At 47.6% G+C, this 25,945-nt stretch overlaps 1 protein-coding gene across 4 annotated transcripts in view; it reads right to left on the bottom strand.

The window, feature by feature from the left end:
* Positions 1 to 25,945, bottom strand: part of NARF (nuclear prelamin A recognition factor) — a 398,106-nt gene that overhangs the window by 65,859 nt on the left and 306,302 nt on the right. For all 4 annotated transcript variants that reach the window (XM_086930648.1, XM_086930650.1, XM_086930651.1 and 1 more), the window contains 3 exons: positions 19,845 to 19,974; positions 7,908 to 7,980; positions 1,657 to 1,788 (listed from right to left, as the gene is read on the bottom strand). In XM_086930648.1, coding sequence (XP_086786774.1) covers positions 1,657 to 1,788; positions 7,908 to 7,980; positions 19,845 to 19,974 — 335 coding nt within the window. The remainder of the gene's footprint in view (positions 1 to 1,656; positions 1,789 to 7,907; positions 7,981 to 19,844; positions 19,975 to 25,945) is intronic.

Below are 25,945 nucleotides of genomic sequence, written 5' to 3' on the forward strand. Positions count from 1 at the left end.
GGCCACCGTGGCTGCGGTCATAAACCCACTGGTAAATCAGGTCCTCAATTCCTCTCTCGTAGCGGGCTATATGCCTGTAATTTATAAGCATGCTAGAATTCTTCCTCTGCTAAAGAAAGTCAGCTGATCCGAATGTGCTTGCTAACCCGTATCTCTCTTATCCGCCTTCTCGAAAGATTTGGAGAAACATGTGAATAAAGTCAGTTCTGACTTCACTGAAATATATTATCTTCGGTACATCAGTTAATCTGGTTTCAGGGCTAATTATAGCACTGAAACTGCTTTGCTGGAGGTGAATGAACTTATTTCACAGAGAAGCTTAACCAGGGAGGTAGAGTTATTCTAATTCTTTTGGACCAGTCAGCGGCCTTGAACACGGTCCCCCATGGCAGTCAACTGAAATGTAATTCTGTGAAGTCTGAGATTATCTTTTTTGGCACTGCACCCTCGGATGAGGGGAGATGCTGGTGGCCTGAGGATATATCTCTGCCTCTTGCGTTGCAAACCACGGTAAAAAATCGGGGCATTTATATTCATAATGCTCTTTCAATGAGATCTCAGCTCCAGTATGTGGTGGACACCTATTGCGAAAGTTGAGGAAATTTCTTCCACTACTTTCAGTAGACACTAGGAAAAAAGTGGTCCAGGCGTTAGTTACTTCCAGAGTGGACAATGCCAATGTCCTGTACCTGGGCCTCCCAGAGTGTCTACTCCAGCGTCTGCAGGGGGTTCAAAACGCTGCAGCCACACTTGTTCTTAGGCTCAAACGTAGGACGTGTATGTCCCCGCACCTGAAGGCACTGCATTGGCTTCCCATGAGAATGAGGTTCAAATTCAAGGCACTGGTACTGTTTTTTAAAACCCTGCAGGGTAGAGGAGCAGGCTATCTCAAGAAAAGAGTTAACCACTACATGCCGGCCAGAACTCTGAGGTCATCCTTCCTCAGATCTATTTCTGATCTGGCTGCTTTTCAGGAAACTTCTTAAAACCTGGCTATTCAGTGGCTAGGGATGTTCTTGGTGGTTTGTGAGGCAGAGATTGCTAGCGCTGGAACACTCATTCCATGTAGCTGTGCGCTTTACAAATACACATCATTTATTCATTCAAGTGCGGTTAGGAAGCTGAGGTGATGTCTTTCTAAGTCAGCCAGCTTTGACGTTTAATGCTCGAGGAAGGGCAGTGACTGAGATTTTCAGTCAGTGTAATTCTACCTTGTGCAGCACAATGTGAAAACATACAGCTGCAGTGCCTCCATGAGTAGCTAATCCTTCCTTATTAATAACATATGATGTAAATATTTGTTTTTAAATTGAAGTATAGCTCTTGGATGAATCACTGATTTCACAGAACCTAGGTTATGTAATTGTTTCCATGTTGCATTTATATTACTTGGCACTACATCAAAGACATTACATTTATTCTAGTTTCTTTCCCATATCTTTAGGATTGATCTTTTTCGGTCTCAAACATTTGTGCTACAGCAGAACAATTAATTGCTTGGGAAAAATATTACAGTCAACCCTTGCTGTTTTGAGATTAACATGTGCACAAATGTGTATGTTCTAGAAAATCATTTCTACAGTAAAATGCTTGACTTTTGTATAATGTGTCCACTTCTGAGGTGTAAAAAGGGAGCAAGAGGGGAAGTTAACTCACTTTAACGCTTTGTATGTGATCTCTTTTACATCAACATGGAACAGCTCCTTGGCCGCATGCTTAAATATATGTTCCAAGTACCCATCGCTCTTCACACCATTGTGCCGCACTATATCCCCGCTGTCACCAAACCTGGCAATATACAAGAATAGAGCAAACTCAGGACATCATAATCTATACATAAAGTACATTATTTTTTTTTGTAAACAAAACAGGCTGCTGAATGCATGTGAAGAAACCAACTCTTCATGCAGTTGGTGTATGAAATAGGACATCTCGCATGAAAACTGTACAATTTTTGTTGTGAGTTTCTATATACCCTATACAGTGACAGGCTGGACCACTACTCTAAAAATTGACATACATATGCTTCCATATTTATAAAATGCAAACATAGATACAAAGTAAAGTAGTGCTGTACAAGACAATGGGGATATAAAGTGAGGACTGGTGAGGGTTCTCCTCGTTTTTCATTCACATGAAGTAAACAATCATAACCTTCTTTCTAGCATAGTGGAGTATAGGATTTTGCTGAATATATGTTGGATTGAGTTCCAGATCCTTGGTAAACAGCAACAGTAGATCTGTGTTTGTGTTTTCCTTCTTGTATTTCTTTTTATGTTGCTCTGGTCTGCTTTGTAGATTGGTTAGTTGAGGTATCAGTCTTGAATATTGCATACCAGATCTTGAAGGTGTTCTGGGTATTTTGAAGAGCACGTGCCATGAGTGTCGTGGTGATCTGCTCCTTCTTTCCCAGTCCCTTGAAGAGTCTTGCTGCCAGTTAAAGGATGTTCTTTAGGGTGTGAGGTGATATCTGAGAAGCTGGTGAGCAGGGCATAGCCACTGTCTAAATTTGGAGTCTATATGAAAGGGATGATGAGAATGGGGCTCTAACATTGTTTATTTCAACTTAAAGAAGATGTATGCATTATTTGGGGCACATGTTAAATTTTGAATCTTCTACTACTGTGCTGCTACCAAATATCTGACTGAGGCCCTACAAATCTGTGTCCTTGCCATTTGCCCCAAATCCCTGAAATAAACTGGAGATCCTGTGGCATCTGTAATTCTTAAAATCGTCCTAATTGCTAGAGCAAGCCTTCTAAAGAATACACAAAATACCTGTCAAGGGCTTCTCCTCAAACCCTGATCAGTTTGTCCTCTCAAAGCTTAATCCCCTTGTTAATTAGATAAAGGGAAACTAGAAACACCCATCTTTCTCTGTCCCCAACTCTGTCTTGGTTGAAGGTACTCAATTGCTGTACCAGTAAAAGCACTTGGAAAGAAGTCACCTCCGCTTGATTACAACAGCAGATCTCCACCAGTTCACCATGACTTCAAAAATCTCTTGGCCCGATTCCTCATAGTGTCAAATGATTTTACCACGCTTCCTATTTTGCTACCTCCTCGGATCCTACAATCCCTTCTCTCACTGACAGAACTTGCTTCTGTGCAGCATATTCTCCATACTCCTTTTTGACACAACACCGAACATCGACTACCCACTACACTGCCACTTTTTCAGATGAGATATAAAAGGTTTAGACAAGAAGTTTGCTTGATGCACAAGGTTTCAGCCTCACTCCTCTTAGTTTGCCCTATAACTCTGCTGCTCCCATTCAGATGAGCTCAAAGGCAACATACAGTGCTCTACAGGTAATTAACATAACCAAACATCAAAAGTACAGCTAAAACTCTTCAGTTGCATAATCTTATTTTTTAAACGTACAAGCATTTACCTCCCATAATTGTACCTTGTTATTTTGGTGAATCGTCCTTGTTATTTTGGCAAAATAAGCTTGGTGTGATCAACATTGCAGTGCAAGTCAGGATAATTATTGTTTATGCATCATGGTGGCAGAGCCGGAGAGTATTATCAGATTCATTAAGCTTTACTCAGGATTAGAAACTGGTTCCCACCATGATAATTATACGTTGCTTGCAGGTTTCAAAATGCTGGGGTCTTAACTAATGTATGCGAGAAGGGAAAGGACCAATCATCAGCCAACATGGCTTTCGAACAAGCTGCCATGGAAAACAGTAGTCTTATAAAAGAATTCTCATTTGATGGGATGGTATCTGTATTTTTGTTAGTTGCTGCATTTTTAGAGCTCCCTGTTGCAATGTCAGATATTGAGAAATCGTAAAAATAATGCAGTCGATTTCTTGCAAGCTCCTGTAAATTAGATGCTTTATATTCACCCCAGCTTATCCATAAGCCTCCTAATTTCACATTCCCAAAGACAGGTACAGGCAGCAGAGAAAGGAAAACAGTTTTTATGTCCGTGCTTACTTCAAAAAATAAATACAGAATCTATGGAGTCAGTGGTCTCTCTAAATTTGATGGACTTATTAATTTATTCATATTCAACTTTTAGTGCTTTATCACTCGAGGGGTTTCTTGGCGCTGGGTGGGCTGAACGCAGTGGACTCCCAAACTGCACCTTATAAGCGGCCCCCAAGATTTGTGGCAACTAGATAACAGGTTTTGAGCTGCTTTCTAAATGGGAAGTACTACAAAAGGAGATATGAATGAGAATGGACAAGATTTCAAAAAGAGGGGACCAAGACACATAAACCCTCCCACCCCAAGGTTTTGGTCAATTCAAATGAAGATCCAATCCTTGCTTTGACTTTGCGGCAACTCATGCCTATGTACCTTAATCTGCATGTACATGCAATCATATACATACTGAATGCTTTGTGTTGCAAATTTGTGCAGTTTCAGGGTCCACACCAGGTTCTCACTCAATGGTTTTCATGGTTTTAGTCAGTTGACACACAGCACAGAACCCTGTAGATTACATATCTATGCAGATTAAGGTACATCGGCATGACTTGCTGCAAACTCAAAACAAGGATTGGAGAACATCAGACAATGTCAGATGCAAGAAAGCTTCTACATGAATGAGTAACCATTTACTCACGCTTCAACATACTGCTAACGAACTTGAATGGGTGATTTTGGAAACACTGGTTGAGGCACACATTGACACTGTACGCATACTCTTTCAGAAAGAACAAAGATGGGTATTCCTTCTCAGAACCTTTGACATAGGATTGAATGACCACATTCCCTGGTTTGCGTCGAGTCAGTAACTACAAATCTAGAAGACTAAGAAACCAGTAGAATGACAGTGTACCCGTTTATCCATCCAGCGCATGGCCACATAGGCCTACGTATGAAGCTGCAAAATGTCAACCAGATGAAAACATGATGACTGCTCACCTTGATGCCATACTAGACCATGGCCATCCCAGTTCTCCATAAACGTATATACCCTTCATCACAATGGTCTCCAAAGAGCGCATGCTGCACCCTCAGAAACGTTTTCCATGAGATTACCATGTAGACCACTCTGGAGGCGTTACTCAGGGAATACCTTTTCATATTTATATACTCCCTAACTCTGTTTGCCTCTCTATCACAGAATGTCCATTTGGCACTTCATAAATATCATACTGCCTGTGCCCGGACTCTCAGAGAGGTAACCACACTTTCAATACACTCTTTGGCATCTCACAAACACCAACATCTCCTGGTCACAATACTATTTACTATCACACACACGTTTTACGCATGTGCACCTATGGCAACCATGTGGTGTCTAATACTCCCCTGATTGATACCTTTTTTGATATCCTTAAAGATAATTAGTTTGATTTGCCTTATCAATTCAGAATACGATCCAGCAATGCCATTTGATAACAACTACCAAAGCAACCATGAGCCACTAAAAGTAGTGTTTTAGTTTTATCCTGCATTTTGCTTTATTTTTCTAGGGAATTATCCTGGCATGTATTCAATGCAACATTTCCTTTCCGAGCCTTGCCGAGGAGATGCATTTGATTGATACCCATGACACTCATTTTTTAAAAAAGAACCTGGTATAATTACATTAATCAATAAATTCCGCTTTCCGAATATCTCTGAACTAATATCCCTGAACTAATATCTTTACTAGAATCAAGCTGAAGGGACAGGCCATCACGACGCGTCTGTTCATACCTAACATTTCACAGTTGCGGGAGTCCAAATTAGGTTCGCTCACGTCTGCAGTCCTTTATATAGGTCAGCTGAACGCAAGTCCGATTCAGTCTGACCTGACAGCTCTTTTCCCTAGAATAGTGAAAACACTTTCTTTGGGAAGATTTTACACAGGCGGTCAATACCAGAGAATTTTATTAGCGATTAATGCAGGCACATCAACATGTATCTAACACTACAGTTTGTTTATACAAGCCCTTCTTTTCATTACGGGCTGCCTGATGGCATTTTTATGACAAACCACTTTTGGCTTGAACACGAGCCCTGCAAAGGATGGTTTTGAAGCCAAGTGTATTCAACAGGATGTATGTAGCTGAAACGTTTAGTGGCGTAAACTGATCTGTCTATATCCTTCCCTGTATTAACTAAATTTTCCTATCTCACCCATAGACTAAAACCTTGTCTTCAAAACCTCCATACCATGATGTTATTGGAATTCCTGCTAAAAGTAATTTAATCCCATTACTAGAAGTGCCTCCAATTTTCCATATTGTTTGTTTAAAAATCACTTACCTCCATTGTGTTACTCATTGTCACCAATAAGATAATATATACAGCCTTGAACAACAAGAAATGTCACCATAAGGAAATTCTACCTCTTTGGTTGTCTAAGAGAGAATGCGATGCTGTGTCTTTTAACCTTTGACGTCTAGCCACTGATGTACGATTGTTAATAGAGAAAACTATGCTGTGTCCTTTAGCCATTGGCTATATTTTCACTGATGAATGTTTGTTAACATCACCACACAGTCACCAGTGATTTCACTGCGTACAGTTTTAATAAGTGTCTCACTGGGTGAGCTTGGAATCTGCCATAAATAATCAAAAATGTTACCACTTCTTTTTTTTATTTCTTCCCAGTTGTATGCCAAAGATGGCGCCTATGACAACGTTTCGTCTTGAGCAAAGTGTGCTTTCACCCGAAGACGGGCGAGTTGGTCAACCCGCCAACATAATTATGGGAACCCTAAAGTGTAAGGCCTTCTTACTATTAGTCCTGATGAAGGCCCAATACCCATATGGGCTGTGCCTGACCGAAACATGTCGACCCGATTACCAGCTGTCATGGATCAGTGACCCATCCGCTTAACACCGAGCTGTTTTTTATCATTATCCCTATCCTATTCTCCTCCCTTAATAAAGATTTACTGACTGGATAGGAGGTAATTTTAACTTACCACTGTCAACATCCAGACAGTCTCCATCCTGGTAAAGATTAGATTGTCACTCAGGGATCAGGACACTCAAGTGAATGACCCAATGATGACACTAGCCACCAAATTTCACTAAGCAGAGATTATACACCACAAACTGTGAATGTGTGCTTGAGGGTCTCCAAAACAATATTGCTGCAAGTCTGTTATGGAGACCTTTGTGGTTCATTTTCCCATTCTTTTTGATTGATGAGAAGGTGTGGTGCCCCAGCAACAGCTAATGATTTCCTGCACAACGGTCTTAAAAAGGTACACATTCCCTGCTATTATGATGGTATGCATGTCATCACCAAGGCAAACAAGTGACTGTGATCATTATGGGATAGTGGTCCACAGAGGTCTGAAATCTATGTGAAGAAATATGCACTCAAACTTGACTAGCTGCCTAAACACTGTGCTCCACCAGTTTGAAATGACAAGATAAACAGGAGTATAAGCCTTTTGACTCAATGGCAATGGAGGTCTTTGCAGGATGGTAATCTTTGATGCCGACTTCATGTGTCAGTAACAGATACCTGGAATGAGGAAGAAATGCCTGCGGTTACCTGCACCTGAGCGAAAGGTGTCTGCTACCCTGCCAGCTGAGAACCTTGCTACATTCATTTGAAAATACTATTGTAAGATCCAATGCTTGAAAGCGCTGTATAAGACCAAAATGCTACCTTCTCTGCCCAAAGCGACCCTGAAGTTCGCAAAACAAAAAAAGATAATCAAATGTGATGACTTTTCATGCTATAAATGATTCGTCATCAAAAGGGCACAGCAACATTGCGAAGGAAGTGAAGCAATATCAACAAGATAACAATAGGTCTGAGGTGGAACTTCAATATGTTTAATAAGATGTTACTTTTAAAGTACTATAAATTGATTTCATGCGCGTGCACAGTTCATATTCTTATAAACACATTTATTATGCATTTCTGTTTACAGAAACAGTATTTTTCAGCTTCAGGCAATTTACAATGGGAAATTGGAGAATATTTACTTACATGCTTTCCAGGGCTACTTCTTCCACCTCCTTGAATGATACATTTTTCTCTTCCATGATTTTAACAATTTCACCTATGTGGCAACAGAACAGAAAGAACCAGTGACCTTCCATAACACAGATCCCTCATATCACGCATCTCAGTACAACTCCAGAGCGTATTTTCTAAGGCAGTGACCTTCAATACCCACTGGTGGGAATGCAAAGCTTCTATTATGGACAGTGGAGAAATCATTGAATTTGTTGAATGTTCATTAAGTCCACATTAAAGATTTTAGAGGTCCTTGTTGTGCAGGAGGAAAGGAAGCAGGAAAATAACAACATAGTTGATCAATTATTGAGTTGTTCCATGGTCAAAAGTCTTCACAGAAATACTCCAAATTAGGTCTTACTAGAAGTTTACACAAGTGATATTCCCCACTTCCCCTTGCTTGCAATACATCTTAATTTCCTGCATTCCTGCTACTCTTTGGACAACCATTTCAATACCGTACGTTAGAAATGTCCTTAGGTGCACAAGATGTCCATTAATTTTGTATTCAACAATAAAATACATAAAGATCTAATAGTGTGCTTGAATATTATTGCTAAAATGGTTAATTTCTAAACTACAACAGACAGAATGGTCTCCAACTCAATTGTACTCATTTTATCAACCACATAAAGAAAAAAAGCAGAATTCTTTTTCCCATGGTTAAAACCAGGCAGACTGCAGGTTATACACTCGGGTATGTGCATAAGCATTCTACTCATAATGTTAACTTATCTAACAAGCTTCCAACAAATATTAAAAAGGTAATGAGAAAAATAAACTATCCATTAGGTGTCAGTCTACTGACTGTTTAACAGCTGTTTTAGGCGAGATTAAATTTAAAACCAGGCTCTATTTTGAAACATTATACCCATTAGAACTTTTAATCATAAGATACAAGTTCTTGCATAAAAAGTGTTAAAATCAAAACTTTTAAGTCAAACATTTGTTGAGACGCAGTGGCTTAGTTTTGAATGGATTACAGCATTTTATTAATGAAACAAATGGAAACCATTATGTCAAAAATATTCCAAAAAAGTGAAATGACTGCCCAATGTATAACCTATTGCTATAAAAAAAAGTATCTTGGGAATAATCCTTTATCATCTATGCCCATGCCTCTAAAAATTAAACACAACGTAATTTTGTGGAAGAAGTGCCAAGTAAAATGATGTAGCAAGACATCTAGGTTAGCTTATAGCGTGGAAATTCAATGATCTTTAAAGCGAGTAAGATACCCAAGCAAGGAGATTACGCTGCTTGTCCCATGCTCCTGCTTCACTAAAGACACAAGACAGGTGTGGGCCCTTTGCTTTTGGCAAAGACTGTGGCAGTTGTGCAAAAGGCACAGCCAAAGTGAACTGAAGTTCTGCTCCCAACGATAGATGGAATTCCCAAGTGGAACTCTGCTGTGCCCAATCACGATTTGCCTAGTGTTCCCAGGTACAAAATCACTGGACCAAATTTTACAAGCCGAAAATTAAGAACAGGCCAGTAAAATCCATTACGGCTTCAGCTACAACATTAATTAGTTGGGTTACCACAAGCACTAACATCCTTATGAGTGGCCAGGCTTCTGCTTTTACGTTAAATACTGCTAAAGAATTCTCAGATTAGCATGTAGGAATAAAATAAAGACAACCACACTCCCTGTAAAATAAAAGCTACAATCTTCACTATGGCGTCCATCTTAAATTAGGTTTAAACAGCCAACCTTGAGGGGCGTGGCCAGGCGCCAACGAAGATGGCCGCCTAGATCCCGAGCTCCGCAGGTACCGCGGCTGTCCCCGCAAATATCCGGACCCTATTCTGACCGGGGCGCTTGTCTACCGGCGCCCTGGGCCCCTCTAGGAAGCAACCGCAAGCGGTGAAAAAATCGGAACTTTAGTCCGCGATTTGACCGAGTCGCGGCCGCCTGCATCTCCACGGCTGGCCGGGTGCTGCTGGTCTGGATCCGGCGGGCCGGGGGCCTCATTACCCGAGGTCCAGGCTTTGAGGCCTGCCCATGCCAGCCTGAGAGGAGGATCGCATTGGCGCCAGCGAGCGTCCGGCGGCGCAACATTGGAGCTGAGCCTCTCCTGTCAGGGGGGGGGGGGGGGGGGGAATGATTTATTGTGCATATGAAAATAGCGCTGGGGCCCCCCACAAGGGCAACGAATCGGTCACGGACGACGCCATTTGGCGGGAAACACTGCAGCTGGGCCCTCGAGACAACAAGTGGTGAGAGACGGCAGGGCTGGCACCCACACTATAGGGAAGCGCTCCGGACATGCGAAGGGGGGGGCCCTGGCCCGAAGACACGGCCACGGACGACGCCATTTGGCGGGAAACACTGCAGCTGGGCCCTCGAGACAACAAGTGGTGAGAGACGGCAGGGCTGGCACCCACACTATAGGGAAGCGCTCCGGACATGCGAAGGGGGGGGCCCTGGCCCGAAGACACGGCTATAATACCCAGTGGAGGCCAGTCGGGCACTGAAGAACGGGCGGCCAGGCCCTGAGGGAGTGCCCCGGGGTGATGCGGCCTGGACAGGGGTGCTGAACGAGAGAGTGCCCTGCAACAGCGACGCAGACGCTGGGAGTGGTGTGGATGAGCGGGTCCCCTTTGAGCACCAGAGAGCCTGCTACCTGGTCGGAGAGCGGGAGATCATACTAGCACCCCACGGGGTATCCTTCCCTGGAGTCGGAAGAGCTGAGCCCTCTGGCAGAGTGGGCTGCACAGTGGGGACCGTGAGAGGACTTCACCCATTGTGAGAGGCACGTGGAGGGCCGAAAGGGGTGGACGCACAGCCGCACCTTCGCTGAGATGCGAGCGGTTGGGCCCGCTTGCCATAAAGCGCCGGCCATACAGCGTAAGGAGCACCCGCGCCGGCAGTCCCCACTGCGGACCCCCTCTGGGGCAAGCCGAGAGGTGGGACAGAGGGGAAACAGCCAGCTCAACATGAGGCCCAAGGGACCTCCACCCAGACGAATAAACTGGACAAATACGCGGCGCCGCTGGGACAAGGACAGTCGGGAGCTGCAGCCGGGGACCAGACGGGCATCACGGAACCATCCCCAACCTCCATTATGGCGACGATTCAAACATAAGGGACCAACCTCGAAACAAAAATGGATAAAATCTCCATCGAAATGAACTTGATTCGTACAGACTTGGGTAAGACCACGGATCGATCAAAATCGAACGAAACAGACATCAGAGCTCTGCAGGTTTCTGAAAAACGGCTGGAGGGACGGATCAACGAACTGGTACACCAACATCGTCAAATGGCCCTTCGCCTCGAGGACCAGGAAGGGAGGGCCAGAAGAAGTAATATTCGCGTGGTAGGTGTTCCGGAAGGAACAGAGGGGCGGAGCGTGGAACTGTTCCTTGAAGACCTGATCCTCCAACACCTGAAGCCTAAAAGACTCTCCAAGATATTTACGATTGAACGTGCCCACCGAGCACCTGTCCCAAAACCAAAGCCGGGGGCCCCGCCCAGAACTATAAAAGCAAAAATCTTGAACTTTAGGGATCGGGACGCAATTCTCCAGGCGGCAAGGCAACAGGGCGACCTACAATTTGAGCGAGCCATCATCCGCTTCTTTCCCGACTTCACCTTGCAGGTCCAGCAGGAACGGTGCTCCTTTCTGGGAGTGAAAGCGGCACTCCAAGAGCGAGGCATAAAACACATGATGTTTTTCCCTGCCAAGCTCAAAATCATAGTGGAGGGCAAATCAATGTTCTTTACCTCACCTGCCGCGGTCCAGGAATGGCTTGACACAGTGGCGCCGGCCGTCGAGGGCAGACAAGATCGAGGCTCATGGCAAGAACATCGGGGCCCATCGCCTGGATCTACAGCCGAAAAACCGGATGGCGACACGCTGAGTCAACGGTCGTGGCGCTCCAGATCGGCCAGTCCCTGCTGGGACCCAAGTCAGGATGCTGCTGGCAGCTGAGGACCTCCAACTCGGGACACTCCACTGCTGAACTGTAATGTATAATGTGATTGTGTGGCGGCCGCGCTCGGCTGACCGCGGAGATGTTACTTGGAGTAGCCTATAGTGTCCGGGGTTCTGAGTTTGTAATGCGGTGCTTCATATCGGGGGGGTTGTTGGGGTTTGGGGGCAGCATAGGCCTGGCGGCAGGAGTTGCGGCCGGCACAAGTTTCCCTGTTAAAGTTCCTCGGGAGGGGGCGGTTCCTCACTCCTGGGTCGAGCGAAAGGCGCTCTGCTAATTGGGGCAGTGGGTAGTTTGAAACCTACGGAGCAGGGAGGGGGGGTTTGTGTTGTGGGGTGGACATGGGGGAACGGGATGGGGGTAGGGGGGAGGGTGGGTAGGGAATTGGGGGGTTGGTGGAAGTTGGGGAGGGAGGAGCATGGTTTGGTTGGTCACTCATGGCAGGAACCGAGAAAGATAAAGGGCGTGCAGGGATCTCGGGGGCTACGCAGTCTGTGACAAATGGATATGGCTAAAAAATGGGACAAAAGCCTCAAGATCCTTAGTTGGAACGTTAATGGGCTTGGGGGGAAACTCAAACGCACAATGGTTATGCAATTCGTGAAGCGCCACCTGCCTGACGTGGTGATGCTACAGGAGACACATCTGCTGGGTAACACCTGCCACGCTCTGAACAGATATGGATACACGCTAGCAACACACTCCGGCTTTACAATGGGGTCCAGAGGGGTAGGTATCTTACTGCGGCACTCCTTCCCCTTCCTTCCTGATCACACTGACACTGACCCACAGGGGCGCTTCGCCACAGTCGCGGGTTCATGGGAGGGGCGCAGGCTTACTCTGGTGTCCGCTTATATCCCGCCGGGTCTCCAGACACAGGCATAAACTGACCTCGGTACACTCCTCCTATCCCTCCCGGACGGTCAGCTATTTGTAGGGGGAGACTTCAACGCTGTTGCCTCCGGTTCAATGGATAGACTTCCACCCAGGGACACATCACGGGGGCAGAGATGGTTGGAGGACTTCCTCGGGACGTTCGGCCTCACGGACATATGGCGCTTAGTGCACCCCACAGATACACAATACACCTTCTTCTCAGGGCCGCACCACTCTTTCTCCCGCCTCGACTATCTCCTCACCCCCATGCACCGGGACACGGTGGTGCGTGCGGCAACGCACCTGGCGAGAGGTATCTCCGACCACTCGCCGGTCCTGGCCCATTTAACGGTCGTTGACAGAAGGGAGGGGTGCGTAGCTCCCACTAATGCCTGGCACCTACGTAACGAGGACAAAAGTAAGGCTCTGACTCTAGCCGTGACAAACTATTTTAACAGTAATGACGGCACAGTGGACTCAGCGATCACACTGTGGGAGGCATTTAAAACAGTCCTCAGAGGTGAGGCCCTTTCAGCAATTGCCGGTCATCGTAAAGATAAGGAGGCACAGCTGGTCGCGATTGAGGCTGACCTGAGGGCGCTAGAGGATGCGGCACATGCCGCTGGAACGCCGGAGGTACGCCATCGGCTGTCCTTAAAGACCGCAGAGTACCAGGCGGTGGTCACGGAGGCGGCAAGGAAAACGCCGACTTCTAGGGAGGGCAGGATTTATGACCAAGGGGACAAGGCGGGCAAAATCCTGGTGTGGCTTGACAAGAAACAGCAGGCCAGTAAGGTGGTAGCCGAGATACACACAGCGGATGGTGCCATCATTACGGAACCACGCGAAATAGTCACTGAATTCGCCAGCCACTTCCAGGCAGTCTTCAGCAGGAGGTCATACCGCCCAGAGGAAGATTTGGTTGCGCTTTTAGCAAACCATAGGATGCCGATCCTCACGGACTAGGAACGCGGACTCTTGGAGGGCCCACTCACAACTGCAGAGTTAGAGCACGCTATCGGAGACCTCCGCTCTGCCAAGGCGCTTGGGCGTAATGGCCTTCCGATCGAGCTCTACAAGCTCAAACCTGATGCTGTTTGCCCCTACCTAAAACGTATGTTTGACGAGTGTAAGTCCAAGGGGACACTCCCACGTGACCCAAGATTAGCAACAATAGTAGCGATCCCTAAAGAAGGTAAGCCCCGGGAGCTGTGTACCTCATACAGGCCTATCTCCCTGTTAAATGCTGAACCTAAGATTTTAGCGAAGGTCCTGGCTAACAGACTGCAGCCGGTTCTCAATACGTTGGTCCATCCGGACCAATCCGGGTTCACGCCTCACCGAAACACGGCACTCAATCTCCGCCGACTGAATGGAGTGCTGGGGAGGTGCTATACGTTAGACGAAGACGCAGTAGTGGTGTCTCTGAATGCCACAATGGCCTTCGATACGCTTGAATAGCCATACATGATGGCAGTCCTTCGTAAACTGGGCTTCGGCCCCTGTTTTATCTCATGGGTGAGGCTCCTCTACTCAAAACCACTGGCTCAAGTGGTCGTAAACAACAAAGTCTCGGAGCCCTTCGTCCTGGAGAGAGGGACCAGTCAGGGGTGCCCGCTCTCGACCCTTCTATTTGCCCTTTCCCTTGTGCCGCCGGCCACCTGGATCAGGCAAGATGTCTCACTAAGGGGGCTTCGGTGGGCTGATGGTTGGGAGGACAGGATTTCCCTGTACGCGGACGACATTCTCCTCTACCTCTCACGACCCCGGAAATCATTGATAGTCGCCCTGGATATCTTTACCAACTTTGGGAAGAACTCCGGATACATTATCAACTGGAGTAAGTCTCTCCTATACGTCCTGCACGGCACCACCCCAGTACTGCCACGCGACTGCCCCATGAAGGTGGTCACAGAAGGCTTTACGTACTTGGGCATGTTTATGTCGCGGGATAAGACAGCCATGTTTGACAGGAACCTGCTCCTGCTCCTTCAGAGGCTCAAGCGAGACTCTGCGACCTGGCAGAGGCTCCCGGTCTCGCTATTAGGAAGGGCGGCGCTCTTCAAAATTATGGCGCTGCCTAGATTCCTCTACGCCCTTCAGAACTACCCTGATCTTGTTCCTCCTTCATACTTTGCGGCTGTTGAGACGGCGCAGAGACGCCTTTTATTGTCCGGTGCACCTCGAATAGCTCTTAAGAATATGACTTTGGGGTGGTATGATGGAGGGGTTGCTCTTCCCGACATCCGCAGATATTACTGGGCTGCGCACCTCTCAGCTATTAATCAGGGTACCTACTGTGACGGTAATGATCCGGGGTACAATATGGACAAGTGGCTCCTGCCGGGAGGTAACTACGAGGTGTCACTATACTCTCGGCCAGGCAGACACACACTTACTGGGCCCACGCTCCATTCAGTGCAGCTTTGGCACATTGTTCAACGCAATATGGGCTGGCACAACAAGCTCACCATGGCCACCCCACTCTGGGCCTCCGCGAAGCTTGGCCGACTAGGTCCCACCAAGGGGTTCAGGAACTGAGACCTTATTGGAATTTCCTGCATAGGAGATCTATGGGACTCTGGAGGGGTCAAGGCCTTCACGTCCTTGCAAGCTACCTACGAGCTAGCGGACACTGAATATTTCCATTAACTCCAAGTCCGTCATTCACTGGAAAAAAACATCCCGCGTGGCACGGTGCCCCCACAGTCATCCCCCCTTGAAGACAGGCTGCTAGATGGTCATATTCAGGAATACACAATCTCCCCCACATACAAGAAACTGATCAAGAACCTTCCTGATCTACTCCTGGGCCTTAAACATAGGTGGGAGACTGATGGTCTGGCAATTGATGAGGAGGAGTGGAGGAGCGCGCTGGCCTCCCCAAAGGAGGTGGCTATTTCAGCTAGACTACGGCTCATTCAACTCAAAATCCTACATAGGGTATACATATATCGAACACAAGGCTGAGGAAGATGGGCAGGTGAGGGGACGATGGGTGTAGGAGAGGGTGCGGGATGGCTGGCTCCTTCTTTCACATGCTTTGGGAATGTCCGCTGCTTCAGGGCTACTGGAGGAGGGTGACTCGCTGTATGCAGGAAGTGTGGGGGGCTGAGTTGCGTCCTGAGGCGAAGCGCTGCATCCTGAATATCAGGGAGCCTACTGACTTACCAAGAATGGGCAGGCTCTGGGTCAAGCTTGGCCAGATGATAGCTAAACGCAACATAGCGAGACTATGGGGGGCGACCACGCTTCCACGAATTGCTGCATGGAAACGTGACAATGATTGGTGCATGTTACAAGAGAGGACAGTCTACGTTGCCCGAGGATGCCCTAAGAAGTGGAGGGAGGTATGGGGAAAGTGGAACGAATATAGAGGTGACCTTTGTGAACCCCCCCAGCCCAGATGTTCGGTACTTGAAGTAGACGCCTAATGGCTTTGATATGTCGCAACCTTATTGCCATGACATCTGGTATAACTGTATGCTCCTTGTTTGATCCACTGTACGCCTAAGACGCTTTATGATGTGACCATGTTTATACTGTGTGACTCTAATTTCAATAAAAAGAATTAAAAAAAAAAAACAGCCAACCTTGTTTAGCTTTCACCTAATTTGTATGGGTGACAAACTTCCTCCGTTCATGTACACCGAAAACCTGGACCAGATGGTCCGAAATTTACATCCCACAAGTCTTCCCAAGTAGAAAGCTGGTGAAAGTTTACAGGTCATCCAAAAAAGGAATCTCATTCAAATACTGCTGCTTTTCATCTGCCTCACATACTTTTTTACCTCACTTGCGTTGCAGGAACATAGCCAAGATCATTGGGCCCTTAATTCCAGCTAGGGCATCTAAGATAAGTGTCTTGTCATCCAAGACTGCTCTGGTTTCTTTGACCTTTTGTTGTTCAAGCTAACAAAGTGAAAAACTCTTTCTAGATCAAATCAATCAAACACGCCATGAGCTAAATGTTCTGTGGAACTTTATTAATTCTCAGAAACTTAGCAGACAGCGTCTGGTCAAAGCCCTCTATGGTTCTTTTCACAACAATACTTTGAGACAGTTTACTGAATGAGTACAATCAATAAGTACTAGTAATGGAGTGGTGTGGCTCACTGGTTAGAGGCGGCAGACCTGGAAGCAGGAGTCGGCCCGGGACCAGGGTTCAATTTCCGACACGGCAGGGTCGTGGACCAGGGTCAGCGGACTCGATAATTCTCGCCTCGGTGCCTACTCTAACCAGGGGTCCCACTCGGCAAATCTGGTCATTAGCTTGCCTAATCTCCACAACGGCCCCATCAACACCGGGGATGCCTGGCTCCACCTTGGGGACTCCTAGCAGGGACCATCCCACAGGGAACGCCAGGACGGGTTCCCCAGCGGTATACCGCGCCAGGATACTCCAAGAGTAGTCGTGTGCGTTACAGAACAGCATATAACATAACATAAGTAGATCTCATTCAGACATGTTCAGCCTAGACCTGTTGTAATCTGTGATGGTAGGTACATCCGCAGATTTGGAGTGACAAGAGGCATAGAGTACAGAACAGAGAAAACTTTTTTTAAACACGCTTAATACCATTATAAGTCTGGCATTTACTACCACTCCCAATAGGAAGATGGAACAAATGAATGCCTGAAAAAAGTCATAATGCAAAGATGAATTGTGGGAACTCCAGACGTAGCCATGAGATATATTTCAAGTAGAGGTTTATTTAAGCTTAGTTGCAAGATGGTAGTTAAGATAATTCAAGGCCCCACCAGGAGCAGCATCCTAGCTGCTCAGCCCAAAGTCTCCAACTGTCTCTCTCACACAACCAGGCACTCCAACATTCTGCTCACTCATCAACATTCTAACATTCCACAACCACATCACATTCATACTGGCTGAGTAGCAGAGAAAAGAGAAATTATTATTGCAGTTTTATATAGCGCGTAGTTACCCTGGAGCATCCCAGCGCTTTTAGAACAGAAGGTAATGGTCATGGACACTCAAGGACAGCAGTTGGCAAAAAGATAAGTTTTCGACTGCTTGCGAAAACGAAGGAGGCCATTTTCAGCACGCAAACGTAAGGGGAGTGAATTCCAGAGCACGGCAACATTCACAGAAATCAAGGTACAACAGTAATTTAGGATGACAGGTAAAAAAAGCAGACTGGATACATGGAAGTTTACAAATGCTCACTGTGCATTATTTTACTACATATTTTACACAGCAAATGTAGGTCCAATTATTCCTGTGATCCAATACTGGAAAATCAAAACACACAAGATGATGGATGGAATGTTGCACAATATCAAAACATTCACCCCCAGTCACAGATCTGGGTTTAATCCATCATTATTTTGCTCACCAAGCCACCCCAGTTCAGACATGGCCCAGTTCTTGACCCTGTGCCTCATGGGAATAGTCCAGACCGAACTGCCAATACTGGAAAATGACTTCCAGCACATTCTTGGATTTAGGGGAGGCCAACTCTTCATGGAGCTTGCTGTAGTTAGAGTTGTTGTTTCAATTCTGCTCTGGGTCTGAGTGGTAAATAGCTTAAGCAGAGGTATTACCTACTAAATTGTCAAAGTGAGGTTCAATGATTCAGAATTCACACAATCTATCCATACAATCCCCCTCATTGTAAGGTCATCAGGGTACTCCTGAAGGCCACATGTGCCAAAGTCAGGTGCAAAAGCTAAATCCAAATAGACGATATTTCAACAATCCAGGCAGAGCTCTGTCCTCTTGTGTAACTACACAAAGTGCCCTCTTGTTCAGTCCATGTGAAGATGGCAAACACCATCTCTTCAGAAGTCCCAAATTATACTAAAGGCATTGATATTCACAAATGACAGATTTTCAGCTCAATGTTTTCTACCCCTCGCTGTGGCTGGTATTGCATCTCTCTGAAGGAAAAGTTGTAGGGAGCATAATTAAAAGAGACAGGCATACTATGTACATTAGAAGTGAAGTTGACCTCAGGTAAGCAACAAATCATATTTCATAGGTTGCTGCCTAAAATATACAAGTATTGGCAAATCAGCTGGCATTAAAGTCTAATCAGTGAGTTAGATGTATGTTATATATTCCATTATTAAGGACCGATTCAAACACAGAGAGGCTGGCACTTATGAGCACCATAAAGCTGCAAGGTGGGGTATGGGAAGGCTGCCAGAAGAGAAACATATTTATTTCACAGCCTCATAGTAGTCCAGGTGCAACCACAAAGGGAGGCTTGAGCTTTTAATTTCCTAATGTGTACATCTAAAGAGCCTGAACATGGATTCGGGACTGGGCTATTGTGGCAAGTGCTGCACTGAGAAAGAGAGAAACAAATGTTTTAATGTAGAACACGTGTTTAAGGGTGGTCAAGCAAGCATGAGACACAACAAATATCATTAGAGGCAGAATTCAAATCCTAAGGCAAATGGGTTTTCTATCGTTAACATAAGGATGCTGGAATAAAGGAAGAGTTAAGGATAAAGATAGAGGTAGAGATGTGACAGTCATTAAAATACCCAAAGAGAATACACACCATACAGAAGACTACATTTTTATGTGGTCAAGTACTTGCCTACATGGAGGTTGTGAATAAAGACAGTGGAAGGGAATGTGCATAGAGGAAATAATGACGTGAGAAATAACATAAAAAAATGTTGCTCTGCAGAGTGTGTAAAAAATGCTTAGAGCATCCAGGTCAAAACAGTCATAATCAATAGAAGTATGAATAAAATGTTGGGACACTGGAACAATAATACCATCCATGCATAGCTAAATATAGTTTATGATCTCTCTCAAAAAGTCAGAAACAAAATGGCATGATTCTTACCAATCCTAATATTACATGTTTTAGTGTGGCTTGCAACGTTACTAAATTAAGATATAAAACTTAGATAGAGCGAGAGCAAGAGAACCAAAAATCTAGATTGTTCAGGTGTCTAAGTGGGTAGCTCAAACGGAGTAGTCACTAGGCACTTGGATGAATTTAGTGTGTACATTTGTGAAATATACAGTAAAGGAACACACTTCTCTACCCCAGCTTGCACAACAACAGAAAAGCATGACAGTGTCGCTGTGGAAAAACAATTCCTCTGACCCACCTGACGTTAAAACACAGTCAACGTCTTGAACATTGTACAAGGCAGCAAAGTAGTCATCGCGCAATGCCTCCAGCTTGCGGTCATAGCAAGGGGCTACAATGATGTGGAATATCTTGTCAGGCGACAGACTCTATAGGAAGAGGCAAATAAGTGAACACATTAGAGACCTCTTGAAGATGAAGTTAAAAAAACACAAGAATTGATAACGATTTCTGCAAATAAGTTATAAAAACAAAAACATAACTAGATTAGTAGGTCTGTTTCTGTCATGGTGGTGACAATATTGGATGCCCAGCCAGAACTTATGTGTTTTTGTAAGATTATGGTAGAACAAAGCAGTTAAGTGCAAATACAGTATTGATTGAAGAGGGTGTGTTGAGATTGTAACACTAAACATACAGGAATATATGCAGTTAGTACTTGCGGCAAGATGTTAACGATTATGGATTTCAAAGGAAGTCACAGAATTTAAAATGTTAAGGTAAAGTCAGATCAACTATGCTGTAAAACGTAGACTTAGGCGCTGAATGCATGGACAGCGTGGCCCTTATCAGAAGTCGATGTCTAGTTAGATAAACACAACAATATTTGGAAAAGCGGCCTTGCATCCTTTACAGCAAATGTTCTCGTCTTAACTGCTGGTCTAGTATAAACAAGCATTTGCAAAGCCAATAGGTTTCGCCTACTTGTCTACTAACTTGGCCAATGTTTTTACACGTTGCACAGCAGCTAAGCTGCTGTGCAACATGGCTTACAATTAAAATAAAAATTTTAAAAGCACTACAACGCTCGCTGCGAATGGCGCGAGCCGCACGCTGTGGGAGCTACGGCTGCCTGCTGCATTTTAAAGCTATTATAGCAGAGTTTTGAGCGCTGGTAGCACCAATTTATGGGGCGCTTGTGTGGCAGACTGTGGGGGGCACCTTCGGAAGAGCGGACGATAGCCGGGACATGATCGTAGCGGTGGGCCGGCTGTCTTGTCCTGGACTCTCGACCCGGATAGCGGCAGCCACCATTTTGAAGCCCCCGAGAACGGCTCTTCCTCATGGCTGGGGGGCGCGAGCCTGAGACTCCCCCGAATCCGGCGGGTGCCACACACATCAGGAGGAAGCACGGCCGCATGATTGCGGGGACCGAGACATCAGTGGCGCTGGGGGTCCGAGGGTGATCGCCTCCCGACGTGCCCTGGAGTCGTCATCTTGAGACTGGACTCGGGCCTGACGGAGCCTAAAATCGCCCGAAGGAGCCGTTCCTGGGCCCCAGCACAGACCAGCGTTGAGTGGATCTGCTGTGCGACTGGCGATGGGGAGGCTGCCCTGTAGAGGTGCCCCAGCTGGGGGGGGAGCTTGCTCTTCAGCTGGCAACACCACGCCTGGGTTCTGGCGCGAAACCCCATCGGGGCCCACCGCTCCCCCTGAGAGATGATTTCAGTGACAATCCCCCACCCTGCCTGCCTCCCTGAGCTGCATTTGTGGGGGAATTACTAGGAGCTGCTCAATCCGCTGCCTCATCGGGCCGCGCTGCATTGACAAAGGCGGAAACGGGCCGCACGGGCGAATCACATAAGCCCTCTTGGATCTGCTTGCTGGGGGCGTGAAGACAGGCGCCTAAAGTTGCTGCGGGAATCCGTGGGCCGCAGCCCTCCTGAGGTGGCCTGGGAGTGCCTGGGCCCTGAAGTGGGCACAATAACACTTGGAAGCATTGCGGAGGAGTGGACTGGGCGATTCTACTGGAGACTGCGGCCTACGCAGGTGACTTGGTCCTGTGCTGGTCGGGCCGCGACTGCTACACGAACTTAGTCTGCCTGGCACTTTGCGTCCTCAACACTACAACTTGCCTGGGGGATTCACATCACGGCTTACTCTCCTCCTTACCCTCCAGACTGCCAGAACTTTACTGCCCGAGGTGGGAGTGCTCCACTTAATCTTTCTGGAAGGCGACTTCTTATAACTCTCCCTATTGCGACTCCTTGACAGCCCCTTCCTGCATAGCCTGGCACTGACAGGTGTTGACCCTGGCCTGCAGCTGCCGCGCACCGGTGTATGGAAGGGGTGACTGGGCACTGGAGAGGCGAGCTGCCGTGAACATTGCTCCGGACCACATCCCACTGTCTGGCCCTGGTGCGAGGCGAGGGGCAGTAAGCGTGAGCCTCGAAAGAGCAGGCCCTATCTTGAGTGGGTTGACTGGACGGCTGAGGTGCGGCGAGCCTGCTGGTTGTCGGGCGCCCCTGTGAGCTGTCTCACGAACCCTCATTGGGCCTTTGGGACTGGTACCTGGCTGGACCGCTACAACTCCACAATGACGCACACCAATCGCGGCAAGGACGCCCCTGTGCCAACCTCTAAAGACGCCTCTGTTGCAGCAATGTGGTGTAAGGCAGGCGCGTCCGCCCCCGCTGAGATGGCCCCGCAGCCATGGCCTCCTTCATGACCCAACTAAAAACCGAAATCGGCTCCCTACGCACCGAGGTCCACTCCTGTGTCCGGGAGCTCAGGAAGGAAATTAAGGACTTGGGCGAACGAGTGGACAGACTGGAGATGACAGTTGACGCCCACACAGAGGACCAGGCGCAACTCTGGCAGCGCCTGGCCGGCCTAGAAGACCAACACATAGACTTACAACTGAAGCAGGAGGACCTGGAAAATCGAAGTCGCCGGAACAACCTCTGCATCCGGGGAGTTCCTCTCAGGGCGGAAGGCAAGGACATAATGATTCATGTGGCAAAGCACCTCCACGAGGTCTGTGGGGATGACAACGCCTCCCTGTCGGCTTTGGATCGGGCACATCGGGTTGCCGGGTCTCCTCCCGGACATTTTAACCAGGGTCCACTCCTTCACAGAGAAAGAAGACATTCCTCGGGCGGCGAGAGTCAAGCAGGACCTCACGTACGATGGACATAAGATACAGATTTTCCCCTACCAGTGGGGCCACCCATTCGCCATTATTTTCCAATGGGAATCCAAACGTAAGGTGATATGGTCCTACCAAGAAGAGGCTCAACTGCTCCGACTCCCCGCCTCTCGGTCTGCCAGTCCCAGCCGACCTCCGCCTACTGCACGGGTGCCTGCCAAACCCTCTTGGTCCACTGTGCATCAGCGCAGATGCTCCCCACCTCTGGATGAGCAAGCATCTTCACAGGCTAAAAACGATTAATTGAGCATATCAGGTCCTTGGACGGGGGCCCAAGTCGTACATGGGCCCTGATTCCCCAGTCCCTTGCTAAACAGCCTATGTGCCCATAACGAACTCTGGGACTTCTTCTCTGGTCGATTTTACTGCATGCTGCTGCGTTCTGGACACTACCCCAACTCCCTTTTCGCAGTGTAGCTGGTGCTGGAATGCCCCACTTGAACGGACTTGAGTGCAGCAAACGACCTACCCCCATCTATTCCTGAGAGAGTGACATCTTTGGGTTCCACCAAACCCTAGGGTGCAGGATGGCCCACGACTGGAACAGAACGATGTGGCCCAGTTGGCCGATGTTGATTGATCTTTTTTTCCTCTTCTTTCCTACTATTTATCTGACTCTTTCACTCTCCCCTTCGCTGTCTCATGGGTACGGCGGGTGGGTGACTGCAAGGCTACAGTGGGCCACGGTGCATAGAGAGGACCACCCTCTGCTCCCCTCTTCCCTTATTTTGGCATGTCTCTTAGGGTGGCACGATGGCCTAATCCTTGATCTGATGTGTTAATGGCTCTTTCCGACCCTTTAAAGGTACTTTCCCCTAATGTTAAGGGGCTTAATTCACCCAACAAGACACAGCAAGTGTGGCGCTACATACTTCAACATAATCCAGACCTCATTTTTCTTCAAGAAACCCACCTGCTAAAAGGTGGACACTCCTTGCAGCAGACACCAAAACAGTGGGAGTGGCTATCCTATGCGGAAAGGGTATCAGGCAGGGATCCCAAAAACTTTCCGTAGCCCAGATGGACGTTTCGTAAGGGCGGGGGTGGAAGTTGGCAAACGCCTACTGACATTGTGTAATGTTTATGCACCGAACCAGATGAAGGTATCCTACCTCCGGACGCTATTACGGGAACAGGTGCCACAGAGCGACCCCTCTTTGATTGTGGGGGGAAATTTTAACTTGTTGTGGGATCCTACGCTGGACCGTAGTGAAGCCTCCTCGAACGAGTTGGGTGCCATGCACTCCGGAAGCAGATAATGGACCTTGGCCTAATAGATTCTTGGCGTTACCACTTTCCTGAGGTGCAAGACTACTCGTACTACTTGCATGTCCACCGCTCGTACTCGTGTATTGATTATTTATTTATATTGCACGCCCTCATAAGGGATACATTGGCGGCAGCCCTATCTGACATCTCGATCTCCGGCCATGCTCACGTTGAACTTCTCCTGCAGGATCTGGCCGCTTGCCCCACCCGCCAGCCGTGGTGGCGCCTGCCGCCACATATTCTGCGGGACTCTGCCAATGTGGAGTCTATACGGACCGCCATTGACTCTTATTTTGTGAGCAATGATCTACCCGAGACCCCATTCCCTGTGGTGTGGGATGCATTTTGGGCGACAATCCGAGGCCACATCATGTCCATTGCGATGGCACGGGCGCGGGAAGCCCACAGCCTAGAGGATAACCTCTCCACGGATATTAGGAAGTTGGAGAAGCAGGATCGGGTGTGCCCTTCCCTCGCAAGCCGGCGGAAACTAACAAACCTTCAGGGCCAGCTCCACTCTTTGCGAACCAATAAAGCTGAACGGACCCTGCTTGCCTTAAAATAACGGTACTTCGAGGGGGGGGGGGCAACAAAGTAGGTAGGATGTTGGCGAAGCACCTGCGGGTTTGAGCATCGAAGGCCGACATTGACTGCAAGGCTACAGTGGGCCACGGTGCATAGAGAGGACCCCCCTCTGCTCCCTTCTTCCCTTATTTTGGCATGTCTCTTAGGGTGGCACGATGGCCTAATCCTTGATCTGATGTGTTAATGGCTCTTCCCGACCCTTTAAAGGTACTTTCCCTTAATGTTAAGGGGCTTAATTCACCCAACAAGAGACAGCAAGTGTGGCGCTACATACTTCAACATAATCCAGACCTCATTTTTCTTCAAGAAACCCACCTGCTAAAAGGTGGACACTCCTTGCAGCAGACACCAAAACAGTGGGAGTGGCTATCCTATGCGGGAAGGGTATCAGGCAGGGATCCCAAAAACTTTCCGTAGCCCAGATGGACGTTTCGTCAGGGCGGGGGTGAAAGTTGGCAAACGCCTACTCACATTGTGTAATGTTTATGCACCAAACCAGATGAAGGTATCCTACCTCCGGACGCTGTCACGGGAACAGGTGCCACAGAGCGACCCCTCTTTGATTGTGGGGGGAAATTTTAACTTGTTGTGGGATCCTACGCTGGACCGTAGTGAAGCCTCCTCGAACGAGTTGGGCGCCATGCACTCCGGAAGCAGATAATGGACCTTGGCCTAATAGATTCTTGGCGTTACCACTTTCCTGAGGTGCAAGACTACTCGTACTACTCGCATGTCCACCGCTCGTACTCGTGTATTGATTATTGAATTATATTGCACGCCCTCATAAGGGATACATTGGCGGCAGCCCTATCTGACATCTCGATCTCCGGCCATGCTCACGTTGAACTTCTCCTGCAGGATCTGGCCGCTTGCCCCATCCGCCAGCCGCGGTGACGCCTGCCGCCACATATTCTGCGGGACTCTGCCAATGTGGAGTCTATACGGACCGCTGACTCTTATTTTGCGAGCAATGATCTACCCGAGACCCCATTCCCTGTGGTGTGAGATGCATTTTGGGCGACAATCCGAGGCCACATCATGTCCATTGCGATGGCACGGGCGCTGGAAGCCCACAGCCTAGAGGATAACCTCTCCACGGATATTAGGAAGTTGGAGAAGCAGGATCGTGTGTGCCCTTCCCTCGCAAGCCGGCAGAAACTAGCAAACCTTCGGGGCCAACTCCGCTCTTTGCGAACCAATAAAGCTGAACGGTCCCTGCTTGCCTTAAAACAACGGTACTTCGAGGCGGGGACAACAAAGTAGGTAGGATGTTGGCGAAGCACCTGCGGGTTTGAGCATCGAAGGCCGACATTGCGAACATCCAATTAACTGATGAA

Source organism: Lissotriton vulgaris, chromosome 7, assembly GCF_964263255.1.
Source record: "Lissotriton vulgaris chromosome 7, aLisVul1.2, whole genome shotgun sequence".
Classification (NCBI taxonomy): Eukaryota; Metazoa; Chordata; class Amphibia; order Caudata; family Salamandridae; genus Lissotriton; species Lissotriton vulgaris.